The sequence below is a fragment of the Humulus lupulus genome, chromosome 1 (assembly GCF_963169125.1).
Source record: "Humulus lupulus chromosome 1, drHumLupu1.1, whole genome shotgun sequence".
Taxonomy (NCBI): domain Eukaryota; kingdom Viridiplantae; phylum Streptophyta; class Magnoliopsida; order Rosales; family Cannabaceae; genus Humulus; species Humulus lupulus.
In genome coordinates, this window is record NC_084793.1 from 218345703 (window position 1) to 218366811 (window position 21109).

At 38.3% G+C, this 21109-nt stretch overlaps 1 protein-coding gene across 1 annotated transcript; it reads right to left on the minus strand.

The window, feature by feature from the left end:
• Window positions 1–16122: 16122 nt before the first annotated feature.
• Window positions 16123–18073, minus strand: LOC133829515 (protein FAR1-RELATED SEQUENCE 5-like). The gene is made up of 4 exons (XM_062259228.1): window positions 17813–18073; window positions 17125–17183; window positions 16744–17052; window positions 16123–16660 (listed from the first exon to the last, which is right to left on the minus strand). Exons 1-4 carry the CDS (start codon window positions 18071–18073, stop codon window positions 16123–16125), a joined length of 1167 nt encoding a protein of 388 aa, XP_062115212.1.
• Between the last annotated feature and the right edge of the window lie 3036 nt (window positions 18074–21109).

Consider the following 21109-nt stretch of genomic DNA (forward strand, 5'->3'; position numbering starts at 1 on the left):
TAATATTTAATAAATGTAGTGGCCGAATTTTTTTTGATTAAGTGCTAGAATATAGATAGTTGAATTTGAAAATGTGCATTTAATATTTAAGATATATTCCATATTAATTATTATTTTTTAATATTGCCAAAAAAAATCTCTAAGGAAACCGAAAATCTATATAAAAAAAAAGACATTGAAAAGGTTGCATTGCTTCATAATACTTGGTTAGAGTATTGTCCTATATATTATACATTTCAAAGACAGATAGAAAAAAAAATCTTTATATTTGGTTAGAGTTAGAATAGATGTTGAACATGGAAGATTTCATTTCCTTTCAATTACCAATTCTGGTTATGATTGATTTATTAAGGGAGCAATTGTCAATAGTAGAAACATTGGCCAAGGAAAGAGACTATCATGTCCCACGGAGCAACGTTTGTGATCTCATCAACTTCTCCATCGCCCAACAAGAGAAAAGAGCGGAGTTAACCAAGCTTATGGTTAGAAACTTGATGTTGGAGATCCAAATTTGGAATAAAGAAATGGTGAAAGTTAAGATTGGTGAACAACGAATCTATAAAGTTTTAACAGGCGGTGACAAAAAACGCTTTGAAAAGTATATGAAGATGCTAATAGATGATGAAACAATTAAAACTACAAAGCAAGGTCAATAGATTTCTAAGAGTTTTATTTATGATTGTTATAGTTTTTTCTTGATGTATTTTTTTTAAATGTTTTTTGTTTAGTTTATGATTAATATAATAAATGTTGACCTTGCTGATTTTGGTTTAGTTTTTAGTTTTTTTAAATGTTATAGTTTTTTCTTGATGTATTCTCAATACCATTATTAAATTACTTCTCCTAATTCAAAATTAAAAAAAAATACTAATTAGCCCTAATTTTTTGTAGCCGAAATTAATTTTAAAAAAATGACTTTAAACCCTAATTATGCAAATGAATTAAATTTTCCGATTCTCAATACCATGTTTATAATATTTGAAAAAAAAACAATTAAAACAATAGATCCAAATTTAGCCGAAATTAATTATAAAAACTATATTTTTATATAATTAATTATTTGAATCTTTCAATTTGAAGATGTGCATTAAAAATTAAAACTACATATTTTTTTAGCCGAAATTAATGATAAAATTTCAATATTAATTGTAAACCACAATTGGCATAGCCGAAATTAGGGTTTGTATATTAATAAATTTTACACATCTAATTATAATTTTTGAAATTAGGGTTTAGATAGTTGGTTATTGTCTTTGAATATGAAGAGGTGCATTTGATATTTAACATATATTCAATATTTAATTGTTCAAACTAACTATTAGTGTAGGCCCTAATTATGCAAATGAATTAAATTTTCCTATTCTTAATACCATATTTATTGTTGACGCCGTTTTTCATCAACAGTGAAAGAAGAGCACGTAAACAACAATTAGTAATGGCCAATAAAAATATGATAACACAAACACGATTTTTTATGTGGTTCAGCAGTTAAATCTGCCTAGTCCACGAGTCTTTGTTATTAAGCTCAAGATGATCTCTGAAAATTCTTCAAGGATGAATTCTTCAGATTTTTCTCTCAAGATCACAAAAATTCAGTCCTTTACAATAGTGCATGTCCTCTCTATTTATAGAGAAGATCTTAGAATACTATCCCACATATTTTGGGTAGTTACTCTATATTTGCAAATAAATCAAATGGCATTAAATGCCTGCAATCCGATATAAAAGGAAACGTCCCCTGAAGACCAGGGGACGTATAACTAATCAAATAATATCCCTTGATTGTAGGCGATTTACAGTAATAAATGTAGATCGCGTCTCTTATAGATGACTCATTAGGATATTCAAAGTTATTATCCTATATCACCAAGGCCATATTCTCCCAGGTTTCTTACTGACTTTCGAGCTATAACATCTCCCAAGGCCACATGACTTCGAGCTCGTACGCGCGTCAGGCTCGGAGCCCTGATCCGAGGTCATCCCCGAGAACAGATGCACCTCGGGGTCTACCTTTCGAGCTTGTGAGGATTTCGAGGCTACCATCTTCGAAGTCGTCTCTGCTTCGCAAGCTCGATGTTTAGATTTCGAACATATTCCAGACTTTACGAGTTCATTCATTATGAATCCAGCTTTCGAGGTCACAATTCTCATGGCATGAAATCTGGGTATAACATCTTGCCCCCTCAAAAGTATTTGTTCGAATCCTATGAGAAGGAAACTTTTGAACTACTTTCTTCGGGAACCGTACTGTCACATACTTGAGAATGGACACGTGTCAGTTGGGTATTGCCCATTCAGGGTACTCGAGTACCTTGGAAATCTGCCCACGATCATTCGTCTGCCACCTTTCTGGTACCATCATATCAGTAATCCCTACCCGTTGAATCTTGCAAGGGTTTTATTCAATGTCCCAGATTAATCCCCTTTTACCGTCTATATATAAGACCCCATTCATCATCTTCCTTTTATTTTTTCGCTCATCAGAAGAAAGAACAAAAACAAAACCAGAAACTCTCTCTGAAAACTCCTTGCTTGTGCATGTTCTCTCAGCCGAAGAAGTAAAGGATCACCGGTTTGTTCGAGATCGTGAGCTCATACCTGCAGCCTCTCCTTCAATCAATGATTTCTCTGCAATCGCCATTATTGTGTAAGTGTCCAATTTTTATTTTCCCTTATGCCATTTTCTGTCCATATTGTTCTTGTTATTTCTGGGAGTGCGCTGATATATTTCCTTAGTATTATATGCTAGGAAATTTTTGATCGATAGGCTTCTACGTTTACGTTCCCATACTAGGCTTAAATCTCTGGTTTCAAATCCAGTTTTTGTGTAGAATAAGGTTTCTTTGTCTCTGTGCTCGGGATTTTATTTGTAAAATCCGTACTTAGTTGAAATGTGTCTTGCTTTCCAGCCAATTTTCACCGTCCTACTCCCGACGAGGCAATGAAGGGGCATAGGGAGACTCTGCTCCAACTCCCTTACGGCAGGAGGTCTCTCTCGTACCTTTTGCATGAGAATAAGCTCCGAGATTGCGGGCTTTTGGGAGATGGCCAGTCCACCTCTGACTTGCCCAATAAAAAGTATGATCATTGGGAGGAGGTGCCTTTGCCCACAGGCGTCCTCCCTCCAAGGAGAGAGGCGAGGCCTCCACCCCCAGCTCGTCGAAGAAGCCCGCCATCGGGGAACGAGGCTAACGATGAAGCCTCGAGTTCAGACTCGGATGATCAAGGTAAAGTCATCCTTAGCTTGAGAATGTGGTCCCCCACCTTATTAAAATAAAAACCCGATAGGTTAGTCTTGTGCCCAGACAATAGGGACCACTTCTATATTTGGACTTGGGTAGAAGACCGAGTTCATAGGTTTGATAGTTGGCTCGAGAAGTATGACACCATGTATAGTCTGAACGAGGTGTGGGATGGGATAGCCGTCCAATATGGGACAAATGACTATAGGGACCTTTCGAGGTTGACGTCCACCTATAGGGAAGGTACTCCCCTCGCCTCTTCTGAAGATGGGGGAATTTCGTGGTCCCCGAGCTCTAGTTCGGGGGAGAGTTCCAGTTAGGTCTTTCTTTACTTGGTTTTTTCTTTTTTTTTTTCTTCCAAGTTTATTAGCATTATGTCTAACTTCGATTGGAACTGTGTAGGTGCCATGGATCCCAACCTTGACGCTGTGCTTTTTAGTGATGAGGGAGCTGGAGCTCAGAAGAGTAAGCGCCCGAGAGCCTCGTGACGGTTCGACCAACCCTCCAAGGTCCCCAGACGCTCCGAGAAGACCCCAACGGCTCAGGCTACTGCGCGCACAACCGAGGAGCCGATCATCCAGGTTGATGCATCTGGTTCAACCGCGCCCATCTTGCTTCCTCCAACCGATACTCAAATAACAGTCGGCCGGCCTCCGAAGAAGCCTTCCGTCTCCAAGGTCCTACTGCCGACGGCCCGACCTCATGTTGAGGAGTTCGTGCTTGACGGTGCTGCTGGGACCCAAGGGGCTGTACTTAGCTCGGACGTCCTCTCTCGAGTGGGTCAGAGTTTTTCAGGCTTCGGCGCCGACCATTGGGACCTTGTGCACAAGGCCTCAGACTGTAATACTCTTTATGATAAGAGTATTGAACTTACTGCCGCGGTAACCTTCGCAACTCTCCTTTAATTGTTTGTGTCTCAGCTCGTGATCTAATTCATTCTTTGTATTTCATGCCCTTGTCGTTTCAGCACAGCTTAATTATAAGTTGACCAACGAGGTGCACACGAGTATGTCTCTGGCCCAAGAGTCGAGGGATCTCCAGCTTAAGATGGCTGATGAACTCAAGGACTCGAAGACCGAACTCGAGAATGTGAAGACCCGTCTCGCGGAGCTGGAGAAGACGAAAGCCGAGCTTGAACAGGCGAAGACTCATCTTGCTGAGCTGGAGAAGACAAAAGCCGAGCTTGAACAGGCGAAGACTCGTCTTGCTGAGCTGGAGAAGGCTAATGCTAAGCTCGAGGAGGAGAAAGCTACTACTTTCGACATCATGGAAAGCGAGAAGGCCCGCCTCCTGGACGAGTTCAAAGAGCAGAAGGAGAAGGCGGTCGACCAAGCCATGTACAAAATTTGGGTTGACAATGCCGACCTCGATACCAGCTTCCTGGGTCCTCTCGAGGCCACGTATGTAGAGCGGTGGAATGCCCGTCTTGAGGCGAGTGAAGCTGCTCGAGAGGCTGCTCATAAGGATAGTCATGCTATTCGTCCTGGGGGGTCTAGTGCCGTTGACGCTGGAAAAGCCAAGGGAACTGCTCCTTCCTGATCCTCACCTCGGGGCTGCGTCCCTTTATTCTTTGTAACTATTTTAATTTATGCCCTTAGGGCTGATACAATTTCTTTTTATATTAACTTATATATGCTTTACATTTCTTGGCTCGAAATATTTTGCATATTTTATATTAATGAATTGTTTATGTTTATTTCTTCATACAAACATAGTTTGGATTTAGGCTCGAAACTCGATGCATTCACGCATTGTTTGTTCGAATTATCCGCTTCCGATCTTGTTATTCATCAAGGTCGGATATTACTTTAACCATGAACCCGAAAGTACTTGTATGGTATGTAATGTGAATGGTTTAGTTATATCTTATTGCCTAGTTACTTTTGCTCGTCCTCGGTTATTTCCCCGAGGTTATGAGTTCGAAACTATTTTTCTTTAAGATATTCCAGCCTCAATCTCGACTTATGTCGAAGTAGGTTTAGGTTCCAACTTATCGTCGATTAGTTCTAGCTGGTTTGCTCCAAACCTGTTAAGTTCGCACATTTGATTAAATCCAAACACTTTTATCTTTTTATAATTTGGTTATGTCCAAACTATCTAAGCTCGTGTATCTGGTTACATCCAAATACTTGTATGTTTTTGATAATTCGGTTATGTCCAAACTATCTAAGCTCGCGTATCTTGTTACATCCAAATACTTGTATGTTTTTTATAATTCGGTTATGTCCAAACTATCTAAGCTCGTGCATCTGGTTATATCCAAACACTTGGTTATGTATTTCGTGCATGTTATTTTATTTTTTAAGCTAATGGTATATATACCCATGATGCCCCCTTAATATCCTATGAGTATGACCATAGGTTATTAAATTAAGAGAGATTGCAAAAATAAAAAGAGATAACATATTGAACGAAATAGATCTTTATTTGATGAAATTCCAAAGCAGACAAATTAATATAGTTAGAAAATCATGGTTACAGGCAACACTTTTCCTATACTATTGGTAGTAAGGTCTTAGGTGTTCGACATTCCATGCTCGCGGTACCAGGCTCCCATCCAACCTTGCTAGCTTGTAAACACCGGGCCGGATGACTGACTCTATCTGGTATGATCCTTCCCAATTCGGCCTGAGCACACCAGCTGTCGGATCTCGTGTTGCCAAAAATACGCGTCTTAACACCAGATCTCCCATTCCGAACTTTCGATCTCGAACCCTCTTGTTGAAATACCTGGTAGCTCGTTGCTGGTAGGCAGCGTTTCTCAGCTGAGCCTCTTCTCTCTTTTCTTCAATCAAGTCTAAGGTTTCCTCGAGCTGAGTGTGGTTTGAATTTTGGTCGTAAATCTGAGCTCGGATTGTTGGGATTTCGACCTCAATAGGCAACATTGCCTCGCAACCGTATGCTAGAGAGAATAGGGTATGCCCCATTGATGTTCGAGCAGTGGTTCTATATCCCCATAGGACTTGGGGCAATTCTTTAGGCCATCGTCCCTTCGCCTCCTCCAAATTTTTCTTTAGAGAACTCTTGAGAGTTTTGTTCACAACCTCGACCTGGCCATTCGCCTGAGGATGAGCTACTGACGAGAAACTCTTTATTATGCCGTTCTGTTCACAAAAGTTGGTGAACAAGTCGCAATCGAACTGGGTTCCGTTGTTGGATACAATCTTCCTCGGCACCCCATATTGGTATACAATGTTTTTTACTACGAAATCAAGGATATTTTTTGAAGTTATTGTTGCCAATGGTTCAACCTCCGTCCACTTCGTGAAGTAATCCACGGCGACTACAGCATATTTTACTTCGCCTTTGCCAGTTGGGAGAGAGCCTATGAGGTCAATTCCCCATACCGCGAAAGGCCATGGGGAAGTCAACATGGTCAGCTCGGATGGTGGAGCTCGAGGAATCGTGGCGAATATCTAGCATTTGTCGCATTTCTTCACGTTATCGAAAGAATCCATTTTAATAGTAGGCCAGAAATATCCTTGGCGTATGATCTTCTTGGATAGGCTATGCCCCCCGGTGTGATCTCTGCAGAACCCTTCATGAATTTCTTCAATGATCTTCTTAGCTTCGGGTGGAGTTACGCACCGAAGTAATGGCATGAAATATCCCCTTCTGTATAGCTTTCCGTCCAAAATGGTGTAACGGGGAAGTTGATACATTAACTTTCGCGCCTGGTTCCGATCTTTTGGAAGGACTCCGTTCTCGAGATATTCAACTATTGGGGTCATCCAGGTAGGCTCTGTTTCGATCATACACACATCGTCCTCCTCTGGCTCGTTAATGCTAGGTGCCAATAGGTGTTCTATGGGCACAACGTTCAGTTCTTCATTTTCGGCGGAGGTGGCGAGCCGAGCTAAGGCATCTGCATTAGAGTTCCGCTCTCGGGGAACCTGTTCGATTGTATAAAATTCGAAACACTCCAATGTGGATTTTAACTTCTCCAAATAAGCTGCCATTCTCGTGCCACGAGCCTGGTATTCTCCTAAGATTTGTTTAACCACAAGCTGGGAGTCGCTGTGGCAATGTATTGCTTTAGTTTTGAGCTCCTTGGCTATACGAAGCCCCGCCTGTAAAGCCTCGTATTCGGCTTCATTATTCGACGCCTTGAAGTTGAATCTTAAGGCAGAATGAAATCTGCTTCCTGCGGGGGTAATCAAAATGATTCCTGCTCCCAATCCATTTTCATTGGATGAGCCATCGACATATAGTTTCCACAGCTCGTGGGCCGGGGTTATGACTTCGTTGTTGGTCATGCCAGTACATTCTACTACAAAGTCCGCTAATGCCTGCGCCCTAATGGTCATCCTTGGGTGGTAGGTGATCTCGAACTGTCCGAGCTCAACTGCCCATTTAAGAAGTTGACCTGAAGCTTCTGGTTTAGACAAGACTTGCCTAAGTGGTTGATCAGTCAACACATGGATGGGATGCGCTTGGAAGTAGGGGCGGAGTTTACGAGACGAATGAATTAGACTAAGCACCAGCTTCTCCATCAGGGGGTATCTTGACTCTGCCCCCAGTAATCTTTTACTGATGTAGTAAACGGGTCTTTGTACCTTCTCTTCTTCTCGAACGAGTACTGCGCTTATTGCGTGTTCGGTGGTGGACAGGTATAGGTACAGTATTTCTCCCGTTTCAGGTTTTGATAAGATAGGGGGTTCGGCGAGGTGCTTTTTAAGTTCCTGGAATGCCAGCTCGCACTCCTCTGTCCATTCAAATTTCTTTCCTCCTCTCAAAAGGTTGAAAAACGGGAGACAACGGTCCGTAGATTTCGAAATAAACCTACTTAGGGCCGCCATCCTGCCGGTCAAACTTTGGACATCCTTATGTCTTCGAGGTGAGGGCATGTCAATTAGGGCCTTGATCTTGTCGGGGTTGGCTTCTATTCCACGAGCGTTCACGATAAAGCCCAAGAATTTTCCTGACGATACCCTGAAAGTGCACTTCTGAGGATTCAGTTTCATGTTATACTTTCAGAGCATGTCAAAGAACTCTTCGAGGTCATCAACATGGTCATTTTTAAGTTGAGACTTGACAAGCATGTCTTCAACATAAACCTCCATGTTGTTTCCTATCTGTTCTGAAAACATCATGTTCACGAGCCGCTGGTATGTGGCCCCAGCATTTTTGAGCCCGAATGGCATGACATTGTAACAGTATAGCCCCTTATCCGTTATGAAGCTCGTATGTTCTTGGTCGGGGGCATGCATGGGAATCTGGTTATATCCATAATAGGCATCCATGAAGGACATCAGGCCATGCCCCTCCGTGGCATCCACGAGCTGGTCAATCCTTGGTAATGGAAAACAGTCTTTCGGGCAAGCTTTGTTGAGGTATGAATAGTCAATACAGGTCCGCCACATCCCATTGGGTTTTGGGACCAACACCGGATTGGCTACCCAGTCAGGGTAAAAGGCATCCCTAATGAATCGGTTTTCCTTTAACCTGTCAACCTCCTCCTTTAGTGCCTTCTTTCTGTCCTCGTCTAGCTGTCTTCGCTTTTGTTGCTTCGGAGGGAAGCTTTTGTCTATATTCAGTGCGTGGTTTGCTATATTCGGACTTATTCCCACCATGTCCGAGTGTGACCATGCGAAGACATCCTGGTTCTTCTTCAAAAAGCAAATTAGTTGCTATTTTGTCTCATCTTGGAGGTGTTTTCCAACCTTCACCTTTTTCGAGGGATCGGCTTCCTCGAGCTAAATTTCTTCGAGCTCTTCTAAGGGTTTGAGGTCAGCTTTCTCCTCAACCCTTGGATCGATCTCTTCGTCAATTTCTAAGATTGTCCCGTCTTTATTTTGAACAATGACGAGTGTTTGTGCGCTCGTCTGTTTCTTTCCTCTCAAGGAAATACTATAGCGTTCCCTCCCGGTTAATTGATCTCCCTTTAATGTTCCGACGTTGCTAGGGGTCGGGAACTTAAGGGCCAGATGCCTTACCGATGAGACTGTCCCCAGCCCAACCAGGGCAGGTCTCCCGAGCAGCACATTATAGGCTGAAGGTAGATCTACTACCACGAACTCCATTATCTTGGTTGCCGAGACTGGGTAGTCTCCCAAGGTTACGGGGAGCTCGATGGATCCCATGCAGGTGGTTCCTTCTCCTGAAAAGTCGTATAAAGTAGTTTCACATGCTTTCAGGTCGCGAAGGGAGAGTCCCATCTTCTCAAGGGTTGCTTTATAGAGAATGTTGACTGAGCTCCCATTGTCTACGAGAACTCGGTGGACCCTTTTATTGGCCAGCTGGAGAGTGATGACCAGCGGATCATGGTGAGGAAACTGGACATGGGACGCGTCTTCCTCAGTGAAGGTTATTGGTTGGGATTCAATCCTCTGGCTTTTTGGAGCCTTAGGTTCGGGTTCATAGGGAGACCCGTCCCCAGTCTTCAGCTCGTTAACGTATCTCTTTTGGGCATTCCTGCCCATTCCTGCGGGATGAGGCCCTCCTGAGATGGTTATTACATCCTCTCCATCTATCGGCGGGGGCCTATCTTCTTCTCGAGCTCGAGAATTATTGTTTTGTACGGGTGGAGGCGCGGCTACTTTTTGGCTCGCGGCCGCCTGACTAGTACTCTGGTTCTTGACATATTGTCTAAAGTAACCTCTCGAGATCAATCCTTCGATCTCGTCTTTCAGTTGTCGACATTCATCGGTTGTATGCCCGGTGTCTCTGTGAAATCGGCAATACTTGCTGGAGTCCCTCTTGGACTTTTGATTTCTCATCGGGTCCGGACGCCTAAAGGGGACCTGGTTTTCATTGGCCAGGTATATGTTCTCCCGAGACTCGTTGAGCTCGGTGTACACTCTGTACACGGAGAAATATCTCTCCCCTTTCTTTTTCTTTCCTCCATCGGCCTTGGGGTTACTCCCTTAGTTCTTTTTCCTCTTGGAGGGGTTTTCCGCAACAGGCTTTGCAGCTGCTGGGTCCGCCGAGGTTGAGGCAGAGTTGACGTTTATCGTTGTAGTTTCGGGCTGGGAAGTCACATTAAGTGTCGACCTCGCTTCCTCTTCATTAGCAAACCTCTGCGCTCGTTTGTTAAACTCGGTTATGGACCTCACCGATTTTCTTTGCATATCGTCCCAGAGGGCACTCCCTGGCATTACTCCAGCTTGGACATCCATTAGGTGTCCACTGTCATCTACGTTCCAAGCTCGGGCGACTTCCAAATTAAACCTTGTTAGATAACTTTTTAACGTTTCGCCCGGTTGTTGCCGAACGTTAGTTAGGGTTGATGCCTCTGGTCTAACCCCCATCATGGCTCTGAACTGCTTCTTAAAGTCTTTAGACAGCTGCTCCCAAGAAGTTATTGAGTGTCCCTTATATTTTTCGAACCAGCTTTTGGCTGGTCCTGTCAATGATGCTGGAAACAACATGCATCTGAGCTCGTAACCCACGTTACTGGCTCTCATTATGGTGTTGAACGTACTCAGATGACTATACGGGTTGGTCTTTCCTTCAAATGTTGGGACGTGGGGGATCCGAAACCCTTGGGGAAATGGAGTGTTGGAAAAATGGGGAGCAAACGGCTCGAGCTCCTCGTCAGAGTCTTCATATCGATCGTGCTCTTGGTCGTTTTTCAAAAGCCTAAAGGCCTTTTCAAGCTGATCAATTCTTTCTTGGACTAGGTCCGCAAGAGGTACTGTCCTGAATCGGTTGTCATCGATCACAATTCCAGGCTCGCGCCTCCGTAAGGGATCTCTACGCCTATTCAAGCGATCCCTGAGGTCTGGATTTATCGGGTCAACATTACCCCGACTCTGATTCAGGTGTTCTCGCAGGTCGGGGCGATTTCTGCGGCTTCCAGTATTCTTACGACCTCGGTCATGCTTGCTGACCGACCTGGTATCTCCAGAGTCGTCACTGGTAAAACTCGTCGCATAGTTATTTCGAGATGGATCTCTTCCATGTTGCCTTGTCTCCACCGTGCGAGACCGAGATGTTTGACTTCTTTCTGATGGGGCGCCCCTCTGCTCCTGGAAAGCTTCCCCGTTTCCTTGTCTCCCTCCCGCACGCCTCTCGCCCTAATCTCGAACTGGTTGAGCATTCCTGCGACGGGGTGAAGGATATCTTATAGGTGATGGAGGGAACCGTATGGGTGATGGTGGTTGCCATCCATTTCGCGACCTAGACGGTCCGGAGTTTGCCCGAGATGGGTTGGTTGTATTTGGTGCGCTCCCAGGGATTTGAGTCCGAGCCTCTGCAGGGGCTCGGTTGTTCTCAGTTCCCACAGGTACTTCCACAGGTGGATTCACCGGGGCCCTAGCCCGAGTACTTCTCTGGGGCCTAGGGGGAGCGGATGGCTCTGCTGGTGCCGGAGGTTGAGCCGGCCTTCTTGTGGTAGCATCTTTCCGTGGGCGCCCACGGGGTCTACGGGGAGGAACGTGTACGTCCCTTGGAGGAGGGACTTGGTTTTCATGCGTAGGCGGGGGCTGAGGCTCCTGCGCCTCTGCGGCTATCCTTGCCAACTCCTCATTCCGTTTGTTGGCCTCTGCCAACTACTGTTTCAGTTTCCGGTTCTCAAGTTCCACAATGGGAACATATCGCTCAGGATTGTAATACATATCCTCATCCCTTGGTGGAGCAGGTGGTCCCCGAGAATCGGAAGATCCACTTCTTTCTTCGACATCTGGATTTTTCATTGGTTGTTTCCCAGGACGTCTTGGGTAATTCTCTTCAGGAGCGTTCTGATTATTAGTGGCCATAACTTACTCAGGGACTGAATGCTTAAGGCTCTCAATGAAAGCACCAAACTGTTGACGCCTTTTTTCTTCAACAGTGAAAGAAGAGCACGTAAACAACAATCAGTAATGACCAATAAAAATATGATAACGCAAACACGATTTTTTACGTGGTTCAGCAGTTAAATCTGCCTAGTCCACGAGTCTTTGTTATTAAGCTCAAGATGATCTCTGAAAATTCTTCAAGGATGAATTCTTCAGAGTTTTCTCTCAAGATCACAAAAATTCGGTCCTTTACAATAGTGCATGTCCTCTCTATTTATAGAGAAGATTTCAGAATACTATCCCACATATTTCGGGTAGTTACTCTATATTTGCAAATAAATCAAATGGCATTAAATGCATGCAATCCAATATAAAAGGAAACGTCCCCTGAAGACCAGGGGACGTATAACTAATCAAATAATATCCCTTGATTGTAGGGGATTTACAATAATAAATGTAGACCGCGTCTCTTATAGATGACTCATTAGGATATTCAAAGTTATTATCCTATATCACCAAGGCCATATTCTCCCAGGTTTCTTACTGACTTTCGAGCTGTAACATCTCACGAGGCCACATGACTTCGAGCTCGTATGCGCGTCACGCTCGGAGCCCTGATCCGAGGTCATCCCCAAGAACAGATGCACCTCGGGGTCTACCTTTCGAGCTTGTGAGGATTTCGAGGCTACCATCTTCGAAGTTGTCTCTGCTTCGCAGGCTCGATGTTTAGATTTCGAACATATTCCAGACTTTACGAGTTCATTCATTATGAATCCAGCTTTCGAGGTCACAATTCTCATGGCATGAAATCTGGGTATAACATTTATAATATTTGAAAAAAAAACACAATAATTAACCCTATATTGTTGTAGCCGAAATTAAAAAATATATTTTTATATAATAATTAATTATTTACTAAATGCTAGGATATATATAGTCTTTGAGTCTTTCAATTTGAAGAGGGGCATTAACAATCCCCACTTCTCAATACCATATTTAAGATGTGCAATTATTTTGTATTTTTAATGCTAAAAAAATTCAATATTAATTGTAAACCACAATTGGCATAGCCGAAATTAGGGTTTGTATATTAATAAATTTTAGACATCTAATTATAATTTTTGAAATTAGGGTTTAGATAGTTGGTTATTGTCTTTGAATATGAAGATGTGCATTTGATATTTAACATATATTCAATATTTAATTGTTCAAACTAACTATTAGTGTAGGCCCTAATTATGCAAATCAATTAAATTTTCCTATTCTCAATACCATATTGATAATATTTGAAAAAAAAAAACAAAATAATTAACCCTATATTGTTGTAGCCGAAATTAATGATAAAAAATATATTTTTATATAATAATTAATTATTTACTAAATGCTAGGATATATATAGTCTTTGAGTCTTTCAATTTGAAGAGGTGCATTAACAATTCCCACTTCTCAATACCATATTTAAGATGTGCAATTATTTAGTATTTTTAATGCTAAAAAAATTCAATATTAATTGTAAACCACAATTGACATAGCCGAAATTAAGGTTTGTATATTAATAAATTTTACACATCTAATTATAATTATTGAAATTAGGGTTTAGATAGTTGGTTATTGTCTTTGAATATGAAGATGTGGATTTGATATTTAACATATATTCAATATTTAATTGTTCAAACTAACTATTAGTGTAGGCCCTAATTATGCAAATAAATTAAATTTTCCTATTCTCAATACCATATTGATAATATTTGAAAAAAAAAAACAAAATAATTAACCCTATATTGTTGTAGCCGAAATTAATGATAAAAAATATATTTTTATATAATAATTAATTATTTACTAAATGCTAGGATATATATATAGTCTTTGAGTCTTTCAATTTGAAGAGGTGCATTAACAATTCCCACTTCTCAATACCATATTTAAGATGTGCAATTATTTTGTATTTTTAATGCTAAAAAAATTCAATATTAATTGTAAACCACAATTGGCATAGCCGAAATTAGGGTTTGTATATTAATAAATTAAACACATCTAATTATTATTTTTGAAATTAGGGTTTAGATAGTTGGTTATTGTCTTTGAATATGAAGAGGTGCATTTGATATTTAACATATATTCAATATTTAATTGTTCAAACTAACTATTAGTGTAGGGCCTAATTATGCAAATGAATTAAATTTTCCTATTCTCAATACCATATTTCTAATATTTGAAAGAAAAAAAACAATAATTAACCCTATATTGTTGTAGCCGAAATTAATGATAAAAAATATATTTTTATATAATAATTAATTATTTACTAAATGCTAGGATATATATAGTCTTTGAGTCTTTCAATTTGAAGAGGTGCATTAACAATTCCCACTTCTCAATACCATATTTTAGATGTGCAATTATTTTGTATTTTTAATGCTAAAAAAATTCAATATTAATTGTAAACCACAATTGGCATAGCCGAAATTAGGGTTTGTATATTAATAAATTTTAGACATCTAATTATAATTTTTGAAATTAGGGTTTAGATAGTTGGTTATTGTCTTTGAATATGAAGAGGTGCATTTGATCTTTAACATATATTCAATATTTAATTGTTCAAACTAACTATTAGTGTAGGCCCTAATTATGCAAATGAATTAAATTTTCCTATTCTCAATACCATATTTATAATATTTGAAAAAAAAAACACAATAATTAACCCTATATTGTTGTAGCCGAAATTAAAAAATATATTTTTATATAATAATTAATTATTTACTAAATGCTAGGATATATATACTCTTTGAGTCTTTCAATTTGAAGAGGTGCATTAACAATTCCCACTTCTCAATACCATATTTAAGATGTGCAATTATTTTGTATTTTTAATGCTAAAAAAATTCAATATTAATTGTAAACCACAATTGCATAGCCGAAATTAGGGTTTGTATATTAATAAATTTTACACATCTAATTATAATTTTTGAAATTAGGGTTTAGATAGTTGGTTATTGTCTTTGAATATGAAGTGGTGCATTTGATATTTAACATATATTCAATATTTAATTGTTCAAATTAACTATTAGTGTAGGCCCTAATTATGCAAATGAATTAAATTTTCCTATTCTCAATACCATATTTATAATATTTGAAAAAAAAAACACAATAATTAACCCTATATTGTTGTAGCCGAAATTAATGATAAAAAATATATTTTTATATAATAATTAATTATTTACTAAATGCTAGGATATATATAGTCTTTGAGTCTTTCAATTTGAAGAGGTGCATTAACAATTCCCACTTCTCAATACCATATTTTAGATGTGCAATTATTTTGTATTGTCTTTGAATATGAAGAGGTGCATTTGATATTTAAAATATATTCAATATTTAATTGTTCAAACTAATTATTAGTGTATGCCCTAATTATGCAAATGAATTAAATTTTCCAATTCTCAATACCATATTTATAATATTTGAAAAAAAACACAATAATTAGCCCTATATTATTGTAGCCGAAATTAATGATTGCAATACAGAAAGTGTTTGTAAACAATTATACAAAATACATCACTAATCATGGATTGATTTTTTTCTTCTTATTCTTCGAATGACCATTTTTCTTTGTAGTGGACTTTGTCTGCATAGGACAATTCCTTGAATCATGTCCAACCTCACCACAATACTTGCAATGTAATAGCGATTTTTTTGGTTTTCTCTTCTTTGCACCTCCAGAGAATGATTTCGACAAACTGGCTGTAGTTGGTCTGCCTTTTGTTTTTTTAATCTGAGAGTCCAAAATATTATTAGGAAATACTCCTTCATCATTTTGAGGATGTTTTAACTCTTCATCTGGTGGCATTTTTTCCAATTCTGCATTCAACTCTGATATAACTTTCATAGCCTTTTCAAATGCTTCTCGCGATCTTGGAGCAAAGTACGACGTGATAGTAGTTTGTATGGTTACACCACCGTACCTAGAATTTTCAATAACTTCAGGATGAGGACACTTTCTTTCATTACCTTGAGTTAAATGTTTAACTTCTTTAGCATCTTTTAGCCAACGTCTATTTACCAAACAAATTGGCAAACTTCTTCTCTCCATATTCTTCAATGAAATAAAAATATGTCTACATGGAATTCCTTTTGTCTCAAGAGAATAGCAATCACATCGTACATCATCCCCATCGTACATCATCCCCATCGTTGGAGATTAACACTTTGCGCTTTAATCCAGAACCAATATATTTTTTCACCAAACAAAGAGTGTAACCTGGTATCTTATCCTCCTTTAGGACAATATAATTATCGCCACGCCGTATCTCCTTTCTTATCCTTGTAAAAATTTCCCTCGTGAAAATTGAAGAAATTTCATCCTCCACACACGACATAGTTGTCTGGTTCAAAACGGGTTCATTCAAATTAGTTTTGTAGTGTTCTTTCATCTCGTTGTAACGTAACATAGATAAAGCATGGTCAAAGTGTCGTATAAACATCCACAATGGTATTTTATTTTGCAAATCTCTTTTCAAGAATGCATTCATAGATTTGCATCTACCGGTAGCAGTAGCTCCACCAAAATAAATACCACGCAGAAAAGTATCTGCCCACTGCTTTCTTGTGCCATATTGTGCTTCCACCCATGCATTTCCTGTCAATCTATATTTATTCACAGTCACTTTCCAATTATCCTCCCATTCTTCCTCCTTGTAATACCTATATTTTTGTAAAAAAGAAAAATATAAATGTTTTCATATTATAATTGAGAGAATAAGATAAAACACCATTTAATGTATTACCTGAAAATAAATTTCTTCAATTCTTGATGGAATGCTATATTGTGTACATGGTGCATTGCATTTTTTAGTATGTGCCACGAGCAAATACGATGTGGAACGCCAGGCATAATATTATCCAGTGCTTTGTTCATTACTTTGCAACCGTCCGTCAAAACTACTGACGGCATCTTACCACCCATGCACTCTAAAAATCTTTCCAATACCCAATCATATGTGGTTGAAGTCTCATTATCAAGAAGTGCAGCTCCAAACACACACGTTTTGTCATGATTATTAGACCCAAGTAGTATTACTAATGGCTTTCCGTACCTGTTGAACAAAAAATTAATATGATATTTTACTAAGAAATCGATATAAGGTAAAAAAAAATATAAAAAATACCTATTGATTTTGTAAGTAGAATCAAAAGCCAAACAATTACCAAATAATTGGTAATCAACCTGGGAAGTCCCGTCAGACCAGAATAAATTTTTCAATCTATTTTCTTTATCTACATCATACTTGTAGAAAAACATGTTTCTGGAACTTTTTTTGCTTCGAGATAACCCATTGCTGTGGACGTGTCACAATCATCCCAAGTTGAATATTTTTTACAGATTCCCTTGTACAAGTCATCTTTGATACATCCCACATTTTCCCAACCATCATGAACTTCTACCATGTAATTCCAAATTTGGAATGTCTTAATTCCGGCTCTCTTCATTGACATAACTTGTTCCCTCATCTCGTCCCTAAATATTCTATGAGATCTAAGAAATAGTTTTTCACGAAAGAAGGCAAACTTATGGTTGTGGTGGCTATTAAAACACTTAGTAATCCAGTGGTTAGTTTCCCTATTTAAATTTATTCTAAACTCTGAATTACAACCTGTTCTTGTTAGAGCACGAGCTTCTTTACACCTATTATCAAGATTACAATATTTTTGTTCTCTAAAACCTTCGTTTGAACACACCCAACTTCTAATGTGTAAAATACCTTTTTTGTCCTCCCTCTTCAGTTTTTTTCTAACACTAAACCCCATCATTTTCATATACAAAAAATAAAAAGATTCTGCTTGTTCAATACTTACAAACTCCTTCCCTTCGAAGTCCGAAAACTGAATATGTTCTGGTTCTTTGTCAATATCCAAAAATTGAAGCAAGCTCCTCCATTGCGCAATATCAGGTTCGGTCCATTCTTCAGTAATGCCACATTCAACATTGTCTTCTGGTACATCTTCATCATTTGTCTCTTCCAAACGTGTTCCCCCAGCAGGGTCTACTTCATGTTCAGAAGATAAGGATTTTGTATCTTCTTGTTCAGCTTCCAAACCATTTTCGTAACTAGTCATTTTTCCAGCCTATTCCTTCAAATTTTTTTTCTTCGAATGGTGTGTAGCACTGTTCAATATTTTTTACATTTAAACTGATTATATTATTAAAATTGCATCAATTAATATAATTAGTGGGGTGATTGAAAAGTTGATGCTTATAAATTTCGAAATTATAATAGCATTAATTAATATAATTAGTGGAGTGGTTGAAAAGTTGATACTGACAAATTTCGAAATTATAATAGCATTTAATATAATTTTGCAATTTTGAAAATATGTATAAATCCAATAATATTTCAAAATTTTCATTATAATTTTCGAAGTTTTCATTAGAATTTTCGAAATTAGGATTTAGATAACCACAGTTGTGCAATATTAATTTTTTTTTTAATGTTAGGATATAGATAGTTAGTTAGAGTCTTTGCATATGAAGATATGCATTTAATATTTAACATATTTTCAATAATTAATGTATAATAATATAATTGTTATAAATTTTTTAAAAAAATACTAAATCATTTTTTAAACCATTGTGTTTTGATGGGAAGTAGAAAAATTGTAATTTTAATAATTATATATAATTTTTGGCATAATGATAGGTAATTTCGAAAATATGTGTAGGTTCTATGAACCTTTGCTTTGTAATTAAGAATCACCAGAATGTTTAACCAATAGAATTACACTTAAATTTTTAGAAATTATATTAACATTTAATATAATTAGTGGGGTGGTTGAAAAGTTGATGCTTATAAATTTCGAAATTATAATAGCATTAATGAATATAATTAGTGAGGTGGTTGAAAAGTTGATACTTACAAATTTCAAAATTATAATAGCATTTAATATAATTTTGAAATTTAGAAAATATGTATAAATCCAATAATATTTCGAAATTTTCATTATAATTTTCGAAATTAGGGTTCAGATAACCACAATTGTGCAATATTAATTTTTTTTATTTAATGCTAGGATATAGATAGTTGGTTAGAGTCTTTGAATATGAAGATGTGCATTTAATATTTAACATATATTCAATAATTAATTGTTCAAAATAGTAATTAGTGTAAACCCTAATTAATGTATAATAATATAATTGTTATAATTTTCAAAATTTTCATTACAAAATTCGAAATTAGGGTTTAGAGAACCACAATTGTGCAATATTAATGTTTTTTTATTTAATGCAAGGATATAGATAATTGGTTAAAGTCTTTGAATATGAAGATGTGCATTTAATATTTAACATATATTCAATAATTAATTGTTCAAAATAGTAATTAGTGTAAACCCTAATTAATGTGTAATAATATAATTGTTATAATTTTCAAAATTTTCATTACAAATTTCGAAATTAGGGTTAAGAGAACTAAAATTGTGCAATATTAATTTTTTTTTATTTAATGCTAGGATATAGATAGTTGGTTAGAGTCTTTGAATATGAAGATGTGCATTTAATAGTTAACATATTGTTGACCCTGATTTTAGGCAACTGACACGGAGTCAAAATACGCTTGACGTGGATGAATGCGTTGAAAAGAATGTAATAGAGAAAATAATAAGAACACGATATTTTATAGTGGTTCGGCCCCAGGATCTAGTAATAACCTACGTCCACTTAGATTGTTATTGATGTGGGATTCAAAGGAGTGATCAAAGAACTAGGGTTCAATGAGTTTCACTAACCTCTGAAGAACAATACAATATGATTGATATGAACACTCTAAACTCTAGCGATTTAGAAGTCAGAAAAAGAGAAAAAAGATCGGATCCGCTTCCCTGAGCCCTCTTCTTCTATTTATAAGCTCAGGGAAGATTTACATTGATTTGTTACAGATATTATTTCCTAAATAATAGGATACTCAGGAAATCCTGGGAGAGAATTTCGGATTCCATCATAACTGCCTAAGATTTCCTCCGCGTGTTACGTGCCTACGACCAGACTGGTCGTATGAAGAGACCGATCGCATAACGCTGAACATCTTCCTGGTCGATAGTCGAACACAGGTTTTGCCAGGTGTCAGCCACGTGCAATTAATTCCTACCACGTCATTCACTCCTGATTTTTGGGATAACATTTGCCCCCCAAGTTTTTTTAGTGCGACCAGTAATAAAGAAACTTAAGGGAACAACCGTTCGTCTTCCCACGTGTGTCAGAATCCCCGTGCATTTTCGAAAATTGTGTCATAATTATGTCTAATCAAGCCTTTTCGGTTTCCAAAAAGCCAATCTGACAGCTTGTCCACTTCCCCACGTTTCAAAAGTGGGAAGTGATGATTACTGACTTTTGGCTGTCCCTTCGATCTCTATAAGTAGGCCTTTCTTTTCTTTCAAGGAATTTTTACCCATCAACTTTGCTAAAATCTTCAAGAACTCGCGCCAGTGTTCAAAGCTTCGGAAACCAGTCCGACATCGTGCCGCAGGTCTTCCGCCTCAAGTTTTCATTTTCTTCCGAATCTCCTCCTTCTCTCAGGTAAGGATTCCATCCTTTAAGCTCTGTACTTCGCCATGCATGCTATTTTTGTGCTCTGATATGTCTGCGTTCTTGAATAGGGTTTTTAGGGTTTTTGGTATAAACCATCTTTTGCTGGGTAAAAATGCGTTTTTATGCTTTGCGTGGATCAGGACTATAGTTTGATAGTGAGGATCTCCGGTTTAGGACGTTAGGTTGACGAAAGATTCAACCTTTAAGCTAGGCGAAAAGACTGAAATTTTCCCGCCCTTTAGGAGTTGAAAAAAGTTCTTTTCAGAAGATGTTCTTTCCTTTTTGTTTATATCCATCTTTTAAACTACCCACGTTGAAGTTAGTGTAGGACTAGGATGCTGCTGGTTATCTAGGCACGAGCAACGTTATCCCAGCTTTTCCCACTACTTCACGGATTGTCTTATCTCCTCCATTGTCTATTTGCAGTTCATATGCAAGACCCTTGGGGGGGAGAAAGACTTATCGAAGACGAACTCTTAGCCCAACTGCTCGAAGACGAAGAGAATCCATCCACGTTGATTCCAGAAATTCCATTCTCACGCTCTAACCCAAATCCTCCACCAGCTCCTATC

Excerpts from the sequence above, each read along its gene's own strand:
- LOC133829515 (XM_062259228.1), bottom strand. The coding sequence starts at position 18,073 with ATGACTAGTTACGAAAATGGTTTGGAAGCTGAACAAGAAGATACAAAA. Across the intron at positions 17,184-17,812 it reads ACTTCGAAGGGAAGGAGTTT|GTTGATTACCAATTATTTGG; the intron begins GTAAGTATTGAA and ends GGGACTTCCCAG. Across the intron at positions 17,053-17,124 it reads TCTACTTACAAAATCAATAG|GTACGGAAAGCCATTAGTAA; the intron begins GTATTTTTTATA and ends TTTGTTCAACAG.